This window comes from Zonotrichia leucophrys, chromosome 1 (assembly GCF_028769735.1).
Source record: "Zonotrichia leucophrys gambelii isolate GWCS_2022_RI chromosome 1, RI_Zleu_2.0, whole genome shotgun sequence".
NCBI lineage: Eukaryota > Metazoa > Chordata > Aves > Passeriformes > Passerellidae > Zonotrichia > Zonotrichia leucophrys.
In genome coordinates this window covers 89,468,093-89,489,334 of record NC_088169.1, presented here as the reverse complement: position 1 = coordinate 89,489,334, position 21,242 = coordinate 89,468,093, and the positions used below count along the sequence as shown (strand labels likewise).

The following is a 21,242-nucleotide window of genomic DNA, read 5'->3' as shown; positions in this document are numbered from 1 at the left end:
GGATGCCCTATATGACATTATCTGGTTCAGGAACATCATAAATTCAATAGAGTAAGAGGGAGAAGTGAAGACACTACAAAGAGTTGGACTGTGTTCTTTCCTTCAGCAAAATGTGCACGTGATTAAATATATTTCCAAGATTCATTTTTTGAGATTTCCATCAAACAGCAATGGCATCTCTGAGAATCTTCGTCCTTTCAATATTTTTTATAACTCTTTTGGTTTCAGATTGGAACATTCAGATCCTGTATTTAAGAAAATTTCTTACAGAGAATATGAAGTGGATTTTAAAAAAGAAAAACCAGCAAATACATTTGCAGGTAAACAGGAATGAAATGTCCTGAGTATTTTGATTTGTTCCTTATTTTAAAGCCTGTGGCAACCTAAGCACACTTGTATTTTTGCATCCATTATTTGCACATAAACCAAATAGGCACAGGGGATGAGGTCTCTACAGTGCAGGACCGAGACTTCCAAAGGCCATGGAGAGGTTGGGCTTTCAGAGGATGTGGCTGTCTGCAAATCAGTTGCACCATACAAAGTTGTTCCCTTTGTTTTCAGCATCTGATGAGATTTACCACATGCATTTAGATTTGGCACAGCCACAGCAATGACACTATGAATTCCTTGTGAAGGAGCCTAAGGCCTGAACTAAATATATACTAAATAGTTTACCAGAAAAGAGACTTACAAGCCAAAACTTACCTTAGCAGCTTTTTCGTTTGCTTGTTTTTGCAACATGGGGAGTAGGGATACCAGCTCTTGAAATCTTTTGCAGGAAATGCCTCAAGAAATTTGCAGTGTGGAAATGATTATTTACTTGGATAACATTTGGGAATTGAAAGTGCTCTTTGTTCTGTGACTTCTGGCATTCAGAGTGCTACTTAAAATAATGTGTTTGAATGCCGTTCTCTAAACTCTTAAATTATAAAATGTTTATCTTCTAAAATTATTTAATGAAATTGTATGTGAAAGATGTCTAGAAATTTTCAGTGAACCTCAGGATGAAACTTTTGAAAGAGTTTCTGTATCTGTAAATAACTTTTTCCGCCTTTTTTTCCCGTGATTTTTAAGTGCTAGTTGCCAGATGCAAAATTTATAACATTTTGGAATATGCACTATATCCTTTAAGTTCCCATATGCCTTTTTATGGGTAAGTCTTCATTGCAGTGTTATTACATTCTCTATTAATTTTGAGACTTGTATTTTGAGAACTAATATTTTTTGAAGGAGGAGAAAATTCTTTGTTTCACTGAACATAGTGTTTTATTAATATTTTCCTTTCTTTATCTTAAATAACTACAGGACTTCTGGGACCAACCCTGCGTGCTGAAGTGGGAGATACTTTAGTGGTTCACCTTAAAAATATGGCTGACAAGCCAGTCAGTATTCATCCTCAAGGCCTAGTTTACAGCAAAAGTGAAGAAGGTAAGTACTGCAGAAACTCCATGTTTTGCTCATTTGCTTATAGACTACTGCATGAAATGTTGACAGGGATCTAGATCAATGTGTGAAGCTATGTGTAACACAAATACCTGTTTATCCTGGATTACACCTTCATTGTTAGCTCCCTTCTTGTTCATCTGTAACACTGTAACACTGGCAATGTGAGTGTCACGAGCACAGTTTCCTAACAGTGCTGATCATGCTGTTCTGATACTCAAGATTTAATGCTCAGCTTTGTGGTGCTTTGTTCCACACCCTCATGAGACCATCAAAAACAGATTATAAGCTATGACCAAATGGACATTAAATTTCTGTACCAGCACTAAGTGAGTTTGGTTGCTCATGCTTCCTGGATTGCCCTGCCCTGGGTGCTGAGCCAGAGCTTTGGCCCACAGTGTACAAATTCATGCAAGGTTTTGGTTGCAAAAGGAGTTTTGCAGCTCCATCTCATGGAATTGAACAGAACATCTCATTGGAAGGGATGGGCAGTTCAGTTTGACTGTCATATTAATTAATGTTCCTTTTGCACTTCAGATTTCAATTCTCTGTCTCTGCTTTGTCATATTGCAGATCTGTTGGATATGGAGGCACAGACAGGAGCCATTACTGCCTCCATGTGTGGATGTGCAGTATACAAAAGGCCTAAGGCAGCAAGGCAGTGCCAGCCCATGCAGTGGCTTTGAGAGACAGTTAGAAAGGTGACAGAGTGGGCAGCATTCCTCTGCCAACCATCAGTGAGCAGAGGCTGAAGCTTCATCCCATCCTAACCCTACTCAGACTGGTGAAGAGCCCAACCTTTTGGCAGTGATAATACTTCTAGGAAATCTTTCATCTGTAAGAAATAGGATGGTGGTGGATTAGCTACTCTCCCCATGCTACTCTCAGCAATGTGTGAGTGGAATCATGAGTTACTTCTTTGAAGCTGAAGTATCATATAAGCAAGATCAAACCAAGCTTTTGGAGCTGATTATAGGAAGATATTCCTAGCACTTTATTGCTCTTTTTCTTCATACCACCCTACTGACTCTTTTCTTGACAGGCTCCCTGTATGATGACAGAACATCACCTGCAGAAAAGCAAGATGATGCTGTACTTCCAGGCCAGCTCTACACATACGTGTGGGATATACCAGAAGAAGTTGGTCCAAGAGAAGCTGACCTTCCTTGTCTTACTTATGCTTACTATTCTCATGAGAACATGGCAATGGATTTTAACTCTGGTCTGGTTGGAGCGTTGCTGGTCTGTAAGAAAGGTAATGAAATGCTGTAAGACTACTATAAGGTAGCATATTTTCATTTCTAACAAAGATGATCATGTATGGTAATGAGAGAAGATCTATTTTTTTTTTCACATCTTTACATGCAGTTGAATGTTTTTTAGCATCATTCTTTTAGATGTTAGAATTTTTAAATGCCAGCTTTCATGCAGTTTCATCCTATAATTATAGAATGGGCAGAAAACATCATTATATAGATACATTTGCCTGCACTGGTTGCATTTGCAGTTGCTTAACTGCTAAATATATGACCTCAAATGTCCTGTCTAAGAATAAATATTTTCTAAACCTTCATTCAAAATGGTTTGGCCATTTCAGAGAATAAGGCAGGAAATAATTGTTTTACCCATTGTCTTTTAAAGGCTGTCTGATCAAGAGCCTAGAACACTCTCTCTTCTGTAACCTGGCTTTAAAATTGCAGAGCAGTGTGTCTTTTGCTAGTCATTTGAAGATATGGCCAAATTTGAACAGATTTTACGTCTTAAAATTGTTTTTGAATGTGATCAGAGATTTTAGCAGTCTGAACCGTTGAATTCCATCTCCACTAATAAATGGTATCTTGTAGCACTTGTAAATGGCTGCTAGATACATCCCTGTGGTTTGAGTGATGACTGAAACAACATGCCACCGTGTAAAGTACTTAAACTACTTACTGGTCCCTAAAATCCAAGGTTTTTCCAAATTACATATCCTTCTTGTGGTGGACGTGCTGTGAGTTATTTAACCTGATTTAGTTTGAGTCAAAAATTTGTGTAGACTAAACTGCATGGACTTGGACCTTAAAGCTTCCCTGAAAGTAAACAGAACACTGGTTCAGTGTGGGTTGCACAAGAACAGTCTCCTCACCCATAGATACCCATTTTAATGCAGAACACATCTACTCTTATCACCTCAAAGGAGTTGCTTTGTTACTAATTATGTTCCTTCTGATTTTTTTTTTTTATGATTGGTGCTTTTAGTATTATTTAGGACTTGTTATTTTCCTGATTTTTCTTGAGTTTTTCTTTTCTTTTATGGCATACTGGTTGAGCTAATCTGGGCAAATACTTTGAAACTACTTCCTTCTCAGGCTTCTCAAATTCATGCATTTTGGGCTTGAGTAGGACATGAATTTGAGATTGACTGGTGTGACCACTGCCTTCAAGAAAATTTGGGTGTATGTTTCTGGCTAGAACAAAGACAAACAGCTCACTATGCATATTTTGAAGATTTCCGAACACAGATTTTTGTCTGGGCACTGTGGTAAATGTGCGGTGTACCTGTGTATTTGGTCTGCCTGGCATGGAGTTTAGTTTCTTCACAGCAGCTCATATGGTTCTGTGTTTTGGATTTGTGGCTTAATGGCATCCATAATACACTCACCCATGTTTGAGCTGTTGCTGATCAGTGCTTGCACAGTGTCAAAGCTTTCTCTTTTTCCTGCTCAGACCTCCTCAAATGGTGAGTTTGGGATGGACAAGGGGTTGGGAGAAGACCCATCTGGACAGATGAAAGAGATTGGCCAAAGGATTATTTTCTACCATTAACATCATTCTGCAGTAAAAAATGGAGGCAGAGGAGGAAACAACAGTGTGGGGAGAATGGGGGTGTTGACTTCCAAGATGACAGTTTTTGAGATATTTACTGGACATCAGTCAGCTTGTGGGAGATGAGTGGGGGTTTTTTTCTGTGTTGTTTGTTGTTTTCCCTCTTTCCTTCACCTTTGAACCGTCTTTATTGACCCATGAGTTTTCTCATTTTTGTTCCTCCTGTTCTCTCTCCCGTCCCATTGGGGATTGGAAGGCATTGAAGTGGGTGTTTGGCTGCTGTTTGGGGTCAGCTCCCCATGGTCTGACACATTTAAGAGGTGGTTAAGCTTATAAAAATTGGACCTTTGAGTTAAAGCACTGCCTGAATGTTCTTTGTGTGGCAAGTAGATAAATTTCTCTGTTAATCTGAGGCTTCTTTTGTGAAGGAAACCAGAGCTTTGTAGCTTCCCATAAATTTAAAAGATATATTGAAGATAATTTCTTCCACTCCCTCTTCCTAGGTAGAATAATCAGTACATTTGCAAATTTTTCATTCTTGCAATCCAGAGGGACCAGATTATGTTTTGAAAGTAGCAAGTGGAAGTTTTTGATGTGAGCAATCTACAGAAAGAATCAGTAAAAATCACACCAGTTCTGTGTGGCATGTCCAGAATGAATTCTACTTCTTGACAAAAATTACGTCTGTATCACAAAATCACCCAGGACTGTTTCTTGTAACTGATCCAGCCACAGCAGTGTCTGTTGAAGTCTTTTGTGTGTAAATGTTGTTTGCCAAGTGGTTGGTTTTAAGCTTTCTAAAGGTGCTGATGACCTCAGTGCTTGAAAAGGTGCTGTTCACACTGCTGGTGACTCTGCCATCACTCTTCTCCTTGTCACACAGTCTGAAAAGAGAGAGCAGCACCAGATTGTGAACCAAAGGTGTTTGATACTCTCCTTCTTTAAGGCGATCTCTGCAACACATTGCCAGAAATTGTCTGAGACAATTCATTGCATGATGTTTATCTTCTCTGGAATACTTCAGACTTTTGATTTTGTGCTTACCCAATACAAAAGTACATCCAGAAATAAAATCACATTATGAGCATTCTTCAGGTTTTGTTTTGATCAGGCTCAGCCAGTACATGCTAACAGGTGAAATAAGCTCATTAAATACATATTAATGCAACTGCATGTGAAATCTGCTTTATTTCTGCCCTAAACTAAGACCTATTGTTTCTCCTTCACAGGAAGTCTAAATGAGGATGGGTCACAGAAACATTTTGACAGGGAATATGTACTGATGTTTGGTGTGTTTGATGAGAACAAGAGTTGGCAAAAATCAGCATCAGTCAAGTATACAATTAATGGCTATACTGATGGAACGTTACCAGGTACTGTTCCAACTTACATGAAATGAAACTAACATTTATGAACACTGAATATTACCTGTAGTTGCTTTTTATGCACAAGAATGGGAATGTGGAGAAAAGGGATACAGCGTTTTTTAGAATGTGTCTGTGAGCATCTAAATTCTGGAAGAAAAACTGTGCTGCTGAAAGGAAGTAACACCAGATTACTGATAGGAACAATGAGATTACCTCTGAGAAGACTTCTGCTAGAAGAAAAGGATTACTAACTTTAAAAAAATATTATTAAGCTCCTCATTTTTTTAACAAGCTGATAGTGAGAGAGTGATTTAATTGTTGGTTCTACATACTGGGTGCAAAACTTCCCGAAAGTGGAAAGTCAGTTATCATTAAAAGACACAATTAAGTGAGAAGACTAGGAAGATGGTAGTGGGGCTTTTCTCTTGTTTTCCTAAGAAAAAACTTAAATATCTCCCATCCATTGAGCAAATATAAACGATTGTCTTAAATGGGAATTTTTTTAAAGAAAATATTGAAGAATATAGTTACTGTCACTAAGTACCAGATCAATCTTTAGCTTAGATCCTTGCTTTGTTCTTTGCATTCCCTGCCCTGTTTTCCCACACTCCCCAAGCAAAGACAGGTCAGCTTTCCAAAAGAAGGCATTGGGGTTTTTTCCATTTTTTTTCCATTTTTTGCCAGCTTGTTGTAAGTCAGTTTATCACTTGCAGGTAACATTTAAACATTTGTCTTCCACACATGATTTTGGTATCTGTTCCATTTACATGCTTCTGAAACTTCCTCTTGTTGCAAACATCGATCACAGCAATTTTTTTTAATGTTTTCAGTGAAGACTCACTTCAAACCTAGGGTGCATAGGGAACTTGCATGATTTGCCTGTATTCTGAACCCTAATCTCATGTCTCTTTTAGATTTAGAGGCTTGTGCATATGACAACATTAGTTGGCACTTGATAGGAATGAGTTCCAAGCCAGAAATCTTCTCCATTCACATCAATGGCCAGTCCATGGAGGAAAAACGTCGCAGAGTTTCTGCTGTTAACTTGGTGGGAGGAGCCTCAACCACCGTAAACATGACAGTGACTGAGGAAGGAAGGTGGCTCATATCTTCTCTTGTCCAAAAGCACCTGCAAGGCAAGGAAACATCTAGTTATTAGGCACTGTAAAGCTGTTCTTCTCCATGTCCCAAATGGCTTCTGCTGTTTTACAACAGTACTGTTTCAGTTGGTTTTGTCATTTCACTAAGAAAATAACCAAGAACCGGGCGTTCTGTTGGAAGTGCATGTTGAACTGAAAGATACTCTTATCTGCAGCTTTACTGCAGTGTCCACAGCACAGAGCAACAGTGATTCAATACGCCAGCACCTAAGTCTCTGTGAACTGTTCAGATAAGCACCACTATAAAATTAGTAAGAAACCACCAATTTCCTGAGAAACTGAGTACTTTCAGCTAAGGGTACTTCAATGTGATGAAAATATTTTCTCTTTGCCATTTGAAAGTGGTATCTTTCAGCAATAATCAGAATTCTGTTTTAAAGAATGAGAAAAACATCTCTCTTTTAAGAGCAGGAGATATCTTTCAGGGGTAAAAAACAGCTGAAGTGGTAAGAGTTCCTCAGATGGGCAATCACTATGGTCCTGTTTCCTCTCAATTAGCTGGAATGCACGGTTACCTCGCTGTAAGGGATTGTGGGGACAAAGAGGTGAAGAAGAGTCGTCTCTCCTATAGAGAACGTCTTATGGTCCAAACCTGGGACTATTTCATTGCTGCAGAAGAAGTTACCTGGGATTATGCCCCAAGAATTCCAGACACCCTTGATAGGTAAAATACTGGTTTGTCTGTATAATAGAGAATGTTAACATGAAATCACAGGATAATTGTGGTTGGAAAGAACCTCTTGGTATCTATCCAATAGCAAAACTGGATCCAGTTGCACTGGACCTTATGCAGTTGCATTTTTATTGTTTCCAAGTGCAGAAACCCCTCAGCTTCTCTTGGCATCTTTGCAGCTTCACAGTGAAAGAGTTTTTCCTGATATCTAAATGTTCTTCCTCATATTGCACTTTGTGGCCATTGTGTCTCATCTCTTCACTGTGCGGCTTTGAGAAGCACGTGGTCCTGCTGTCTCTATAACATCAGTTTGATAACTGACGTTAAACATAAGATGCTCCCTTAGCTATGTCTTTGCCTGACTGAAGAAACTGGAATTTTGCTTCTATGCCAGGTGCTCTGGCTCCCTGATCACCATGGTGGCCCTTCACTGGACTCTCACCAGTGTCAGTGACTTTTTTTGCTGAGAAGCCCAACACTGGGCACCTTCTTTTTCCTCTCACAGTGAGCTCAAAATAACAAGGTGACTGAGGAATTGTCCAAAGCAGCATACAAGATTATTTTCTAAAATACTTTTCAACATCAATTCTGGTGAAATAAACAATCCTTGGAAGGAGGGGATATTTCTGGAGATTATAAGTTTTTAAAAGTTCAGTACAATAAAGTGTTTAGGGAACAGGAGAAAGAGCTCTCTAAATGATGTCTGCATAGTACCAATGTAGATGGAGTACAAGTCATAATAAAGAAGCATATTGGGCTATTTTCTCAACTTAAGACAAATAGAAGGAATTCTGTAACATACATGATGTCATAGTGTACAGTGCTGTCAGTGCACTGTGGGGTTAAATTTGCGATCTGTCAGTTCCCCAGTGTTATTTGTGCCTCTATGAGCCTTTACAAGCTGCTATTCATAACAATCTTTAAGGATTTAAGCAGAACAAATTCCTTGTTCTGTAAGGGTTATAATTTCATATGCCTCCTTAGAAATATAGTGCTTGCGCAACTCATTCTCCTTTGGCATGATTTGCTTCCCTTATGTGTTCTTGAACTGTGCAGAACAAATTTAATGTATCTTTCCTGCCACTCACACTGCCTTACTTAACCATCTCAGTGCTCTGATTTTTCCTCCTTTGTTCAAAACTGCAGTTTATCCCTTTTCAGTAACCTGTTTTGAAGTGTGAGTGACAACAAAAAGAAGTTTGAAACCTCAGTATAACACTACTTACTGTATAGTGCCTGACTGGGATTAAGATTCTGTTCCTATTTCTCCTGGAGTCTTTGCTACTGTGAGCAAATTGGGGTTTTTTTCCTCCATGATCAACTAGGGCTTTGAAAAAGGAGAACAGTGATTTCTGTCTTACCTTAGAAGTGTACCTGCTGCTTCAGTTTGTTTGATACTTTTATGTACACTATTAAATTAAACGTAAACTCTGATATTAATTGGTCATATATAATGCCAAAGTACAAGTAATGATCTAAGATTCTTCTTACCTAATTTAGGTTAGAATTTGGGGTGAGAAGCATTAGGTTAGTTTAGGGTTTGGCTTTTTTTTTCAAGCAGTGAGATTTCTACCAGTTGCTTGAATACTAATTTTGTATTTTAACAGATACTACTATTCAAGTTGTGTTGATCATTTTTCTTTTCCTTTATTTTTAAGACACTATAAATCGCAACACTTGGACAACTTCTCCAATCTCATAGGTAAAAGGTATAAAAAGGCTATTTTTACACAATATACTGATGCCAGCTTCACTAAACGTCTGGAAAATCCTCGTCCCAAGCAAACTGGAATTTTGGGCCCTATTATCAGAGCTCAAATCAATGATAAAGTCAGAGTAAGTAACACAAATACAGAGATTATTTATACTATAATATGCTTTATATTGAGGCAGAGGTACAAAGGAATTAGTTTCATTTTTGTTGTCTTTCAAATAATATAACTAATGTTCTCAATATTGGCCCTGTTAAAAGGTATGATCACAAGTAGCACTGTTTAGCTTGCATTTTTGAGTGTTCCTTCCATAGTTTCCATGATTGTGCTTTATTTTACAACATAAACATGCTTCAGTCACACTCTGTAAAACATGTGTTGACACTGGTCCAAAATGGGAAAGAAGCCCTAGACCTGGGTGGACTTCCTAGGGAATTTGTATGTGAGGCTGAACTTCATGAGCCTCTTGTTTCTTATGCTGTTTTTTTTTTTCCAGCTGTTTTAGACAAAGGTAATCAGGTTCTATAATCAAATGTTGTTTCATGAGGTTATATCATGAAACTACAAAATATTTGCATTACAAGCTTGTGCTGCCACTTGTCTTTCTGTTGTCATTTAATGATGCATCACAAAGTTCCATAACCTTATCTTCTATCATTTCCACCATGAGTCTGTGGCTCTGAATTTGAGCTTAGCATGTGCCTTTTTTTCTTTTCTCTTTTTCTCTCCCATTTTTGGGGGTTTTTTGGGGTTTTTGGGGTTTTTTTGTTTGTTTGTTGTTTTTTTTTTTTAATCCTAATTTTGTCAAGAATAGGCAGGAAATCTTGCCTTTTCCATACATATCCCCTCTGGGTCTTAGAATCTGGGACAAGCTTTGGTTTGAAATTTTTTTTCTCCAATATTGAAGGTTTTTAAGAACTTCAGTCAGTAGCTTCATATCTCCGGAGACAGTGTGTGCTTTGTAGCTAGAAGAACAAGTGTTCTTTTTAGACCTTCCACAGCCCAGCTGTAAGCAGCTGAACTTCATTCAGTGGGGTCTACAAAGTCCAACAGAATGGTAACAGCTTTTATTCTTTGTGTTTATATATCAAACAATACTTAAGACACTCTTTTGCCTTTCTGGCACTTTCTGGGCTAAAGCCAGGAAAATTCTACTGTAGTGGTGACTTCACTATGTATTCAGACAAGGATTTGTTGAATCCTAATTTTTCTTTTCATTTACCTATTAATATAGATTGTATTCAAAAATAAGGCCAGTCGACCCTACAGCATTTATTTCCATGGAGTGACACTTGCAAAGAATGCAGAAGGAGCTGATTATCCTCTGGATCCCACAAGTAAAAAATTTGTGAAATATATTTTTGCATATCACTAACTGTTATGGATGGTTTTGTTGCTTTGAAGGAGGTGCTGTGGCTGGGAATGTGCATGACTGGGAGACCTCAATTCTGTTCTCTGCCTCTGCTTACCTGTTGTGTTGCCTTATAGAGAAACCAAGGTATTATCTGCAAAGCAGAGACAAATACCCTCTATTTGTTGTATTAGTTTTCTGTTCTTGTTTGTAATTTTTAGAGAGACAAAAGTTCTTGCTGAATTTCAGTTATCTCAAGGTAGCTTTTAATGGCCAAACTACACCAATGTCATTACTAAGATCTGGCTCTGAGTTTGTATCATTACTGTTCTTGTTTTTCCTTAGGCAATGGCACCCAGAGTAGAGGAGTTGAACCAGGGAATACGTACACTTATGAGTGGAAAATTGCTAAAACAGATCAACCCACTGCACAGGATGCACAATGTATTACAAGGCTGTATCACAGTGCTGTAAATATTGAGAGAGATATAGCCTCTGGACTGATTGGCCCACTTCTGATTTGTAAAAGTGAAGCACTGACACAAAAGGGTGTGCAGGTAACTTGTTTGAACAGATTTTGCTCAAATAATGCTATTTATTCTACACTGAATTTAGTTTTACTTCACTTAGAGAATTGTTCTGTGGAGAGCAGTTAAACCAATAGGCTCCTGTCCTCCTCTAACTGTCCACAGCAGTAAAGGAATTATGTTCTGTGTTTCTTAGCAAGTGCTAAGAAAGGTCAACAAAAGGTCAGTCTGACTTTAAAGTCTATTTCTAGACTTGATAATAAATTTTCCTGCTATTATTATATTTTCATACTCTGAAGATATTCATCTCTTACTTGGCTCCTTTCTGTAACAGAGACAGCTCCACAGCATCTGACAATGTCAGGCACAATGAATCTAGAACAACCAAAACAGCATGGGAGAGTTCTGGGAGATGGCTTCCCTTTACCAGTTATTGAAATCTTGCTTGGCAAAAATTTAAGGATCACTTGAGAGAAAAAATGTCAGAAGCTTTGTCAGGTCAAACCAGAAGTCTGGTTCTGTTACCGAGAGCCCAGTCATAAACCATCTGTGTATCACCAGTGCTAGAGGCTTGCTCAGCATTCTACTGCAGGTTGGTTGCAGTAGTAGGATTGAAGTCTGGAGCCTCTACTCCCTTCCACATAACCTTTGGATGACACTTACCAGGACTCTGATGAAACTTATATTGCTTACATAGTAAGAAAGAGATTGTAGGATTGAGTTCTTAATACGTGTGCCTGCTGATAAAATGTAACTGCTATGTTGATTGTGTTTCAGAAAAAGGCAGATGAGGAGCAGCAGGCAATGTTTGCTGTGTTCGATGAAAATAAGAGCTGGTACCTAGAGGATAACATCAAGGAATACTGCAGCAACCCAGCCACTGTTAAAAGGGATGATCCCAAGTTCTATAACTCGAACATAATGCACAGTGAGTGGAATACTGAGATGAATAATAGGAATGGTTATATGAACCTGAGCACTCAGTGATTGCTTGTTCTCAGAAGTACATGTGACTGGGGAATCCTCCAGAGAGTCAGTGAACTTCTAACTGTGCCAGGTGACACTGGACAGAAATAAGAAATGTCATAGAATTAGAAAGGCTGGAAAAGACCTCCAAGATCAAGTCCAGCCTCACACCTAATACCAGCATGCCCACTAAAGCATATTGCAGAGTGCCGTGTTCACTTCTTTTTTGAACACTCCCAGAGATGATGACTCTGCCACTTCGTTTGGGAGCCTGTTACAATGGTTATCCACTCAGTGAAGAAATTTTTCCCAATATTCAACCTGAACCTCCCTTGGTGGAGCTTGAGACCATTTCCCCTTGTTTTATTGCTGGCTGCCAGGGGGAAAAGGCCTACCCACACCTCGCCACTAGTAGCTGGGCTAGCTCTGGACCCTGAAGCAAAGACAAGGGTTAACTAGATTTTGATGCAGCACCTTGCTGCCTTAGAGATAATATTTCCAGAGATGGAAATTATCATAGTTTCAGCCCTGTGCCAGTCTCTTTCCAGTGCAAACATGAATCCAGTGCACTGACATCAAGGAATAGGAAGTTTTAAAACAGAAATACTGAAACCACTTTTACTTTGCTTTCCTTTTAGCAATAAATGGCTATGTGTCTGACAGCAGTGAAATCCTTGGATTTTGCCGAGATACTGTGGTTCAGTGGCACTTTTTCAGTGTTGGCACCCATGATGAGGTTGTCTCTGTTCGCCTTGCTGGACACTTTTTTCTGTATCAAGGGAAATACGAGGATACATTGAGCCTTTTCCCCATGAGCGGAGAATCAGTCACAGTGGAAATGGACAATGGTGGTAAGTGGTGGAACTGTAGTGTTTGACAGCTCTTCTAAGACATTATTTAATCTCCAGTCTATAAGGACTTATCTAAATAGGAGAGAAAACTCTTTTGATAAACAGTGCTAAAAAACACTGAATCATTCCCCGGTGCAAGTGATGTGCATGGAGTCTTTCTGGCTACACCAACTTAGCAAAACTGTATGCTGTACTGAGGCTCTTTTTGTTGGTCATCTTGTGATTTGTTTTTTTTTTCACTTCACAATTAGTACTGGGGTTAGTAATAAGGCAAGATTCTTCTCTGAAACCAGTGTGAACTCCATTGTATGAGTTCCAGATTTGCCACATTCTTGTCTATTCTGAGCAGACTAAAATGGACTGAAACTGTCAAATTCTGCTGGTCATTACTGGGCAAAATGGCTACACCTGACCTTAGCCTTCAAGTCATTCATTAGCAGTAAAGTCTGCCTGCCTGAACCAAGTCACTGGTCTGTGGGATGCATCTCAATATCTAGCTAGAATTAGCACCATGTCTTGGAAGAGGGGGCATCAGAACCCATGTAATCCACATTTAAGGCATTACTTCTAAAAGGACAGATTCTGTGTCATTGAAGTCTGTGCACTTTGAGTGATCATTCTAAAATCTCTCAAGGTTTAAGTATCCTTATCCCATTTAAAATATCTTACTTTTTAAAAATATATGTATATTATATATAGCACAGCATCAAGACCTTATAACTTAAAAATGTTTAAGTGGCTTGTATTGCTCAAGACTAGAGAATCATTAGAACTCTATTAGACTTTATGGAAACCTCCCCAGTAATAAAGTTGTATTTTTGCTTGATTTTGGTATGCAATCTATTCTTTCCATCTAGAGCATATTTTCTTTGATAAATGTGCTGTTGTTAGAAATCAGGAAAGCTGTGCAGGTCACTTCAAGCTGATCAGTACAGGAAGAATTGTATGTGACCTTTTTTTAAAAAAAAAACCCCTGTTTCTCAGGGTGTTAGTTCTGTCTATTTTGTCATTTCTACTAGTTCCAAAATCAGGGTGTAACAAGCAAAGAACTTAATTTGATGTTGTTTAGGGAAACAGATTTTATTTTCTTCTCAGAATATTCTAGTTTCCAATAGAGAACTTACCTTGTGATGAGGTTTGGAGGAATTATCTGTACATTAATCAGAAATGCCTCAGATTGGCAGCTTAATAGCTTTTGTCAGATTGGAAATTCAAATTGCTTTATTCTTATTTTACTTATTAAAGATCATCCATGATTCATCCAAAAGCTTTTAAAACACTGTGTATGTCAGATGTTTGCCAGCATTGCCTCACAATGCATTTGCTCTGCTCAGAATGTTCTATCTATGTAGCAGTAAGGACAGGATAAAATTGAAACTTTATCTTGAGAGGTCTCACTCTTAGATCCAGATCTAAACATAGGATCCTTTAATTTGTTTCTTTCTTTTTCATATCTATCTCTTTCATGGCTTATTTTTGGATCAGGTTCTAGTTACAGCTTAATCTATGGAAAAGAGTTCAATCTCCTAGATGTATTTATATGTGCCCTAATTTGTCTATATTTAATAATTATTTTTCATTGCAGCTCATAAATATCCCAGATAAAGATTAGCAGTCTGCTATAGCAGGTGCTGTAGAAGCAAAGCAAACTATTTGCCTTGGCCACTTAGATGACAGACAATGTCCAGTCTCATAACACTTTTATTTCAATTGCAGGGACTTGGCTTTTGGCATCCTGGGGCACCCCAGAAATGAGTTATGGCATGAGGCTGAGATTCAGGGATGCAAAGTGTGACTATGAGGAAGATGAAACATTGGATTTTGTGGCTTTAAGTCCCACCAAGACTGAAAGAAAGGCTGTTCCCACCACAGCTGAGCAAGTTGTGCAAGAAAAGGAGGAAAACAAGGAGGAATTGGATTATCAGGATTATCTGGCTTCTGTTTACTCCATCCGAGGCTCAAGAAAGGCAGCAGGTGATGAAGAAAAACAGAATCTTACAGCACTGGCCTGGGAGCAGTACGAAGACATTGATGCCATGAGTTCTGAGGTGGCAGCTGGCTCAGGTCTGACAGCTATAAATAGTAGTGGAACAACAAACAACTCTAAGTTCTTTGAAACTCATATCACTCCTCTTCCCCCAGTCAAGGCTGAAACATTCCAGTCAAATCACACATCAATCACAGCAGAAGAGGATTTATTTTTAGCTACCACAAGTGATGGAGAAGCTGACTTGGTATTTGAGAATAGAAGCCAAAGCAACTATGAAATAGCTCACAGTAACATGTCTGCAGGTGAACACTTGCTGAGCAATGGGGGAGGCCCAGTGAATGTTGCAGAAGAACTTCCAGCTGGTGGAAATGACAGTAAACCTTTTCCAGAAAAATATCAAGAGCAAAGCATGGGAAGAGGAAACTATACTACTAACAAGAAAAGGAAAAGGAGAAGCTTACTGGCCATTAAGTTTTACTCTGTCCAAAAGATGAATGCCCTTCTAAATCATGTCCGAAATAAAAATGTCTCATTTTCTGACAAGACTGATGCACCTCATTTTGTGCATCATACAGAGAACACATCCAATGAAGCCATGGTGGGAACTGGCAAACTGCAAAATGAATATGATGATGATCTGAAAGAGAAGGGAAAGAAGATGGAAAATGCCATGCACACAGTTAACTTGACACTGGATTTGGACCTCATAGTAGGAGAGGGGTCTAATGCATCCAGCCTTTCTGAACCCAGGATATCCAAAGATAAACCAGCCGATGTTTTTTCTTTAGAATATACATTAGACAATACAAGCCCTAATTCCAGCCCTACTGTAGTGAAGAACTTAGTAGAAGCATCATTGCCCGGGGCTGGGAAATATTCATCTAAAATGACTAGTAAGGAATGGAATTTGGTGTCTGCAAAGATGAATCCAGGATTAGAGGCAAGCTTAGATAAATCTGCTGGTGGTAAGTTAAATCATCATGGCAGAAATGGTACAGCATCCATAAATAAGGAAGATATGAAGAAGGATCAAGGGCTCTCACATCTAATGGGGGAAAACCAGAAAGTGAGCCACATTCACCCGACTCAGAAAGGAAAGGAAGGAAACAACAATACCTTGACTTCATCTGGAACCTTCATCAAGATCCGAAGGAGAAAGAAGGAAGATGCAAAAATTACCTACTTGCTGAGCCCAAGGAGTAGAAACTCCAAAAAGCCCAGCAATTCCGTGGCAGCGTTTGGCCGTGCACTTCCAGGTGGGACCAACCACACAGCAGTGCCGTGTTGCACAGATGCCACCAAGGCAGCCAGTGAGGTCAGCCAGAGTGTGGGTGTGAGCAGAGCCAGGCTCGGCGAGTCGCTGGGTGAAACCCTCACCCCGCGGCAGTTCAGGCCGTCCATCACCATCGGGCTGCCCCGAGCAGACGGAGACTACGAGTACGTGACAGGAGAATCCTACAGCGACGAGAGCTCGGGTGGCGAATACGAGTACCATTACGTGAGCTTTGATGACCCCTACGTGACAGACCCCAAGGTGAACATCAGCAGGCAGCGTAACCCTGATGACATTGCTGAGCACTACCTGCGCAGCAGAGGCAATAAGAGGAGATATTACATCGCAGCTAAAGAGGTCTGCTGGAACTATGCAGGATATAAGAAAAGGTTTGCCTAAATCCTTTGCTTTCACTTGGCACACCATCCTGAAATCTCCTTGCAGAATGTTGATTCACATGCTGATAAACTTAAAAGCATCTGTAATGTGCCATCTGATTTCTGACATTTCAATGGCACAAACTGTAAGAATTTTCCATGAGAGACTCACACCCCTTAGAAATGTCAGAGTGAGATTACTATAATCAAGCACAACACAGCTAAGAACTCTTTTTCTTTTTTTTTTTTAACCCCCTTTTGTAGACTCACTAGTAACAGTCTTTAACACATCAGTTATAAAACTCACTGAGAGGTCAAGAGGGAATCTTGCAGCTTGTTTTGTTGTACTTGAATCTTTTACTTTGTGCTTCAGTTCTTGGTACATGTACACAGGACAGAGACCTCCTTGTGCAAAATATTTCCAGGAATTTAATGGACTAACTGATGGAATCTAGAATGGGATGTGCTTATAGGCAAATTAAATTAGTTTCTAGCACTAGCAGGAAATGGTTCTGGTGTCTCAGTTCTCTGTTGGAAAATGGGATAACAGCTCTTTCCAACTTCACTGGGCTGAAGTATTAAAAAGTACATGAAAGCTGTAAGGTGTTTAACCACACTGGTGACTGCCTTATATTAAGTGTAAAAACAAAGCTGCATAAAGTATTATTGTTGCTTCTGCTGTTTAGAGAAATCAGAAGGTGACTGGATCACAAATCCTAATGCTGAGGGATTTTCCTACATTTTGACAGGCAAGACTGGCTACTGTGCCACAGGAAAGAATATGTGAGAATATACTGAGAGAAACACTATACTAAAAATTCACTCTCTTAATTGATACAGGTTAGGATCAGTGCTTACCCAAAAAGGCATAGAATTCTTTGTCACTTTTCATCAAAAAGCTGAACCAAAAGCTTGCCCAACTTTGGATTTTTATCAAAAGCAGCCAAAACAGGAGCAAGAATATTTTCATTATGCAAAGTGAATCTCCAAACATAGATTCTTTCTCAAACTGAATTTCCATTTCATTTTATGGAAATGAAAATAAAACTTTTTCAGTATTCTCCAGGTTTACTCCTGCCTCATCTCAGTCCATATAAATGGCACTTGCAAAAATAGCAGAAACAAGACAGTTTCTTTGGGCACTTGAAAAATCAATAAGTTTTTTTATACTTAGACCTCTATATAGGTCTCTCCAGAAGTGTTTGACCTCAGCTGGTGTGAGCTGAATAGTTCCAGTGAATTTAAGAGAGCCCGTGGCATATCCTCTCAGTGTGTTAAAGAGCTAAACTCCAGCCTTTCTCCTATGTAACTTATGTTAAATTTCTGGGTTTTGCAGAATTGATAATGAAGCTAGATGTGTAGGTAAGTATAATAGCATTTCAGCACTTCTGTTTAAGATCTGAACAACACTTGGAAGCTGTAAAAGCTTATTTTACCATACCAGCTCTGTGATGCAAAATACAGGTATTATCAGATTAAAATATCTGAGAGACAGTACTGTGTAGGTGATAGGCTCACTACACTCAGCCAAGCTCCAATTCAGATTATTAAAGATAAGAAAAAAAGGAAAATAGAGCTCAGATGGGTTTTGAGGGACTTGTTGGAATTTTTCAAGGATAGTTTACCAAATGGTTGAGGGATCTCTTATCCAACTGTAGAACTTAAATTGCTTAAACATTGCAAGCCATGATTTTCAGAATCATCTGAAGCTCATTTTGTAGATTCACAGAAGGTTGGAAAACACCTTTAAGACCACTGAGTCCAACCTTTAATCCATTGCCAGGTTTCCATTAACAGCACTGCCAGGTTCACCAATAAACCATGTCCCTAAGAACCACATCCACGTATCTTCTAAACACTTCCAGGAACCAAGACTCAACCACTTCCTTGGGCAACCCTTTTGGTAAAGAAATTTTTGCTAATATCCAATCTAAACCTTCCCTGACACAGTTTGAAGCCATTTGAGTGTTTATTCTTTATATTCCTAGAATTCTAAAATGTTTCTGCTGTATGAGTTCCCAGCTTTCATCAAAGCTAGTATTTCTGATTTCCTCAGAATCCAAGGGATTTTAATTGGGGTTTTCCTTTCAGTGCAATGAGGAATGACAAAACCTGTAAAGATGGCAGCAGACGTAAGGTGATTTTCCAGAGCTACACAGACAGTACCTTTTCAACTCTTCAGGATGAAGATGAATATACAGAACATCTTGGCATCCTGGGACCAGTTATTCGGGCTGAAGTGGACGATGTTATCCTAGTAGGTCAATGTTTTGACTGTGTGTGCAGGATAAGATTCTTACAGTGGTCTTGGAATATGACAGAATGGATCTTGAAATACCACAAATTTTTAAAAGATGATGGAGGGGAAACAGTTTTCAAAGCTAGAAATTGCACTGTGAACTTGTAAGCACTGTGATGTGTTTCTTTGAAACACATCTTTTTTCACTCCTGTCCACAGCAAATTAAATTCTGTTGTTCTTTGTTTCCCAGCATTAAATACTGGCTCATTTGTCTACTGTAAAATAAGATTTAGGTTTAGTGTTAATGAAAAATTAGTTGTTTAAACTTAAAAATTAGTACATGTGTGTTCAAGATTAATATATACTTTTTGGAAAAATATATCATTTCCTCTAAAAAGTTTTGCTGTGTAAATGTGCAGGATTTTGTTAGAACTGTCAACAAGGATGAAGAGGAACCATATCCCTGGATACACTGTGGTATATTTGCATTAGGAAGCACACTGCTTCCTAATTTCCCTTCTCTCATCCTTCTTCATCCAGTCTTCCAACACACAGGGATGGACTTAAATAGGGAGGCTAGATCTCAGTGCTTTCTGCTTATTTCAGTAGGAGTGGTGTGCAACAGGAATTCACCAAGCCATGTTTAAATCATGAGTAAGAGAAGGTAAAGCTGTTGTAGCTTGGGAGTGATAGTCTCTAATGGGAGGTAACTATGTAATCCCCCTGTCCTGGTATTTCTCTGGAAGAAGTGGGAAGCACTGATTTCAGCAAGAATGGTACATACAGAGGTCTAGAGTTACTGGATTGCAACAACTGCAACAAAGCATAGGAGGTAGAAACTCCCCATTTCCCTGCTGGCAGTAACTAAGCAGCTCCAGGTATGAGGGGCTGCAGTCAATGTCCTGGGAGCCTCGATTGGTGGAAGACAGGGAGTTAGACTCATGATTTTTCAGAAAACTACCTGTATCAAAGGTGGAGACTCTGCATGGAGATGCACGGAGATCAAAAGCTCTATCTGCTGGCTTTTCCATGTACAACATAGCCTGTAATCTTTATGCAAAAGATGGTTTGACCTGGTTTGAGGTCATGGGAATGTAATGTGGGGGGACTTCAGTTTAGGCCTGAGTTTGCTGAACAGAATTTATTTTTGATTTTTTAGGTTCATTTTAAGAATCTGGCATCCAGACCATATTCCCTCCATGCCCATGGAGTCCTCTATGAAAAGTCCTCTGAGGGAAGCGTTTATGATGATGAATCTACTGCTTGGTTTAAGGAAGATGAAGTTCAGCCAAATAACAGCTACATATATGTATGGTACGCAAACCAGCGATCGGGCCCTGTGCAGTCAGGAGCAGCTTGTCGGTCCTGGGTCTACTACTCTGATTTAAACCTGGTAAGGGAATGGAAATAGAAGGGGTGGTGTTGCTGGGGTTGATCACAGAATCATAGAAACACTTGTGTTGGGAGGCATCACCAGAGATCATCCAGTCCACCACTGCAGCTCAAGCAGAGTTGGCTGGAGTAGTTTGTCCAGAGCCAATGTTCAGCTGGGTATTGAATATTTTTTGGAATGATGCATGGCTGTAGAAGTGCAAGCTGCAGAACATGTTTTTTAATAGCTGTCCTTTCTTTCGGACTTGGATGTTCCCACCTGACATTTAATGTCTTGCACTCAGTTAAAGCAGGACATAAAGTATGGAAGAACTTGAAGTGGGCACCTCTGGTAAGACTGAGCAGGGAAGAATAAAGATAGAAGGGAGCAGTAATTCTGGGACCTACTTTAGATTTTTAGGGGCTGATGCATTCCTGCAGAATGCTGTGGGGTTTTTTTTTACATCTTTTGGGAAATCCACTTTTACCTCTAATATGAGTTTATTACCTTCTAGGAGAAAGACATTCAGTCTGGTTTGATTGGGCCGATACTGATCTGTGAAAAAGGAGCCTTCAGCAAATCAAACAGCAGCAGGACATATACACGAGACTTTTTCTTGCTTTTTATGGTCTTTGATGAAGAGAAAAGCTGGTACTTTGACAAACATTCTGGAAAGCCTTGTAACGAGAAGACACAAGAAATGCAGCAATGCCACAAATTCTATGGTACCTATTTCATTTTGCCATATATGCAGTTTACTGTGGTAAAGATGTCAGGGGAAGTATCTCAGCTCATGGTCCTTTTCAAAATGCATAAATCCCCCACATCAGTTATGTGAATATTTTTGTTATCCATTATACCCATAGTAGTAATGGTTTTACATGTAAAAATTATCAGTGATGGGAAATTTGCTATTAAAATGAAGAAAGAATATATTAGACTGAAACTTTCAAAAGAAAACTTCTCTCTTTTATTTGCATATATATTCCCCCCTATTAAAAGAAAAAAAAGAAACAAAGAAGTCTTCTTTGCAATAAGAAGCTAGTACCCTGACAACTTCTTGCAAGAAATTTTAAAATATTTTAATAATTTGACCTATCAGGTAGTTCTGCTGAGGAATTTGAAGCAGCTGTAT

The 21,242-nt window shown here is 39.1% G+C and overlaps 1 protein-coding gene across 1 annotated transcript in view; it reads left to right on the top strand.

The window, feature by feature from the left end:
- Nucleotides 1–21,242, top strand: part of F5 (coagulation factor V) — a 34,267-nt gene that overhangs the window by 3,120 nt on the left and 9,905 nt on the right. Inside the window, exons 2-16 of the mRNA XM_064721724.1 lie at nt 229–320; nt 1,306–1,428; nt 2,486–2,698; nt 5,478–5,621; nt 6,530–6,751; nt 7,274–7,439; nt 9,107–9,284; nt 10,395–10,497; nt 10,857–11,068; nt 11,816–11,966; nt 12,643–12,855; nt 14,572–16,507; nt 18,587–18,752; nt 19,895–20,128; nt 20,622–20,832. Coding sequence (XP_064577794.1) covers nt 229–320; nt 1,306–1,428; nt 2,486–2,698; nt 5,478–5,621; nt 6,530–6,751; nt 7,274–7,439; nt 9,107–9,284; nt 10,395–10,497; nt 10,857–11,068; nt 11,816–11,966; nt 12,643–12,855; nt 14,572–16,507; nt 18,587–18,752; nt 19,895–20,128; nt 20,622–20,832 — 4,364 coding nt within the window. The remainder of the gene's footprint in view (nt 1–228; nt 321–1,305; nt 1,429–2,485; nt 2,699–5,477; nt 5,622–6,529; nt 6,752–7,273; nt 7,440–9,106; nt 9,285–10,394; nt 10,498–10,856; nt 11,069–11,815; nt 11,967–12,642; nt 12,856–14,571; nt 16,508–18,586; nt 18,753–19,894; nt 20,129–20,621; nt 20,833–21,242) is intronic.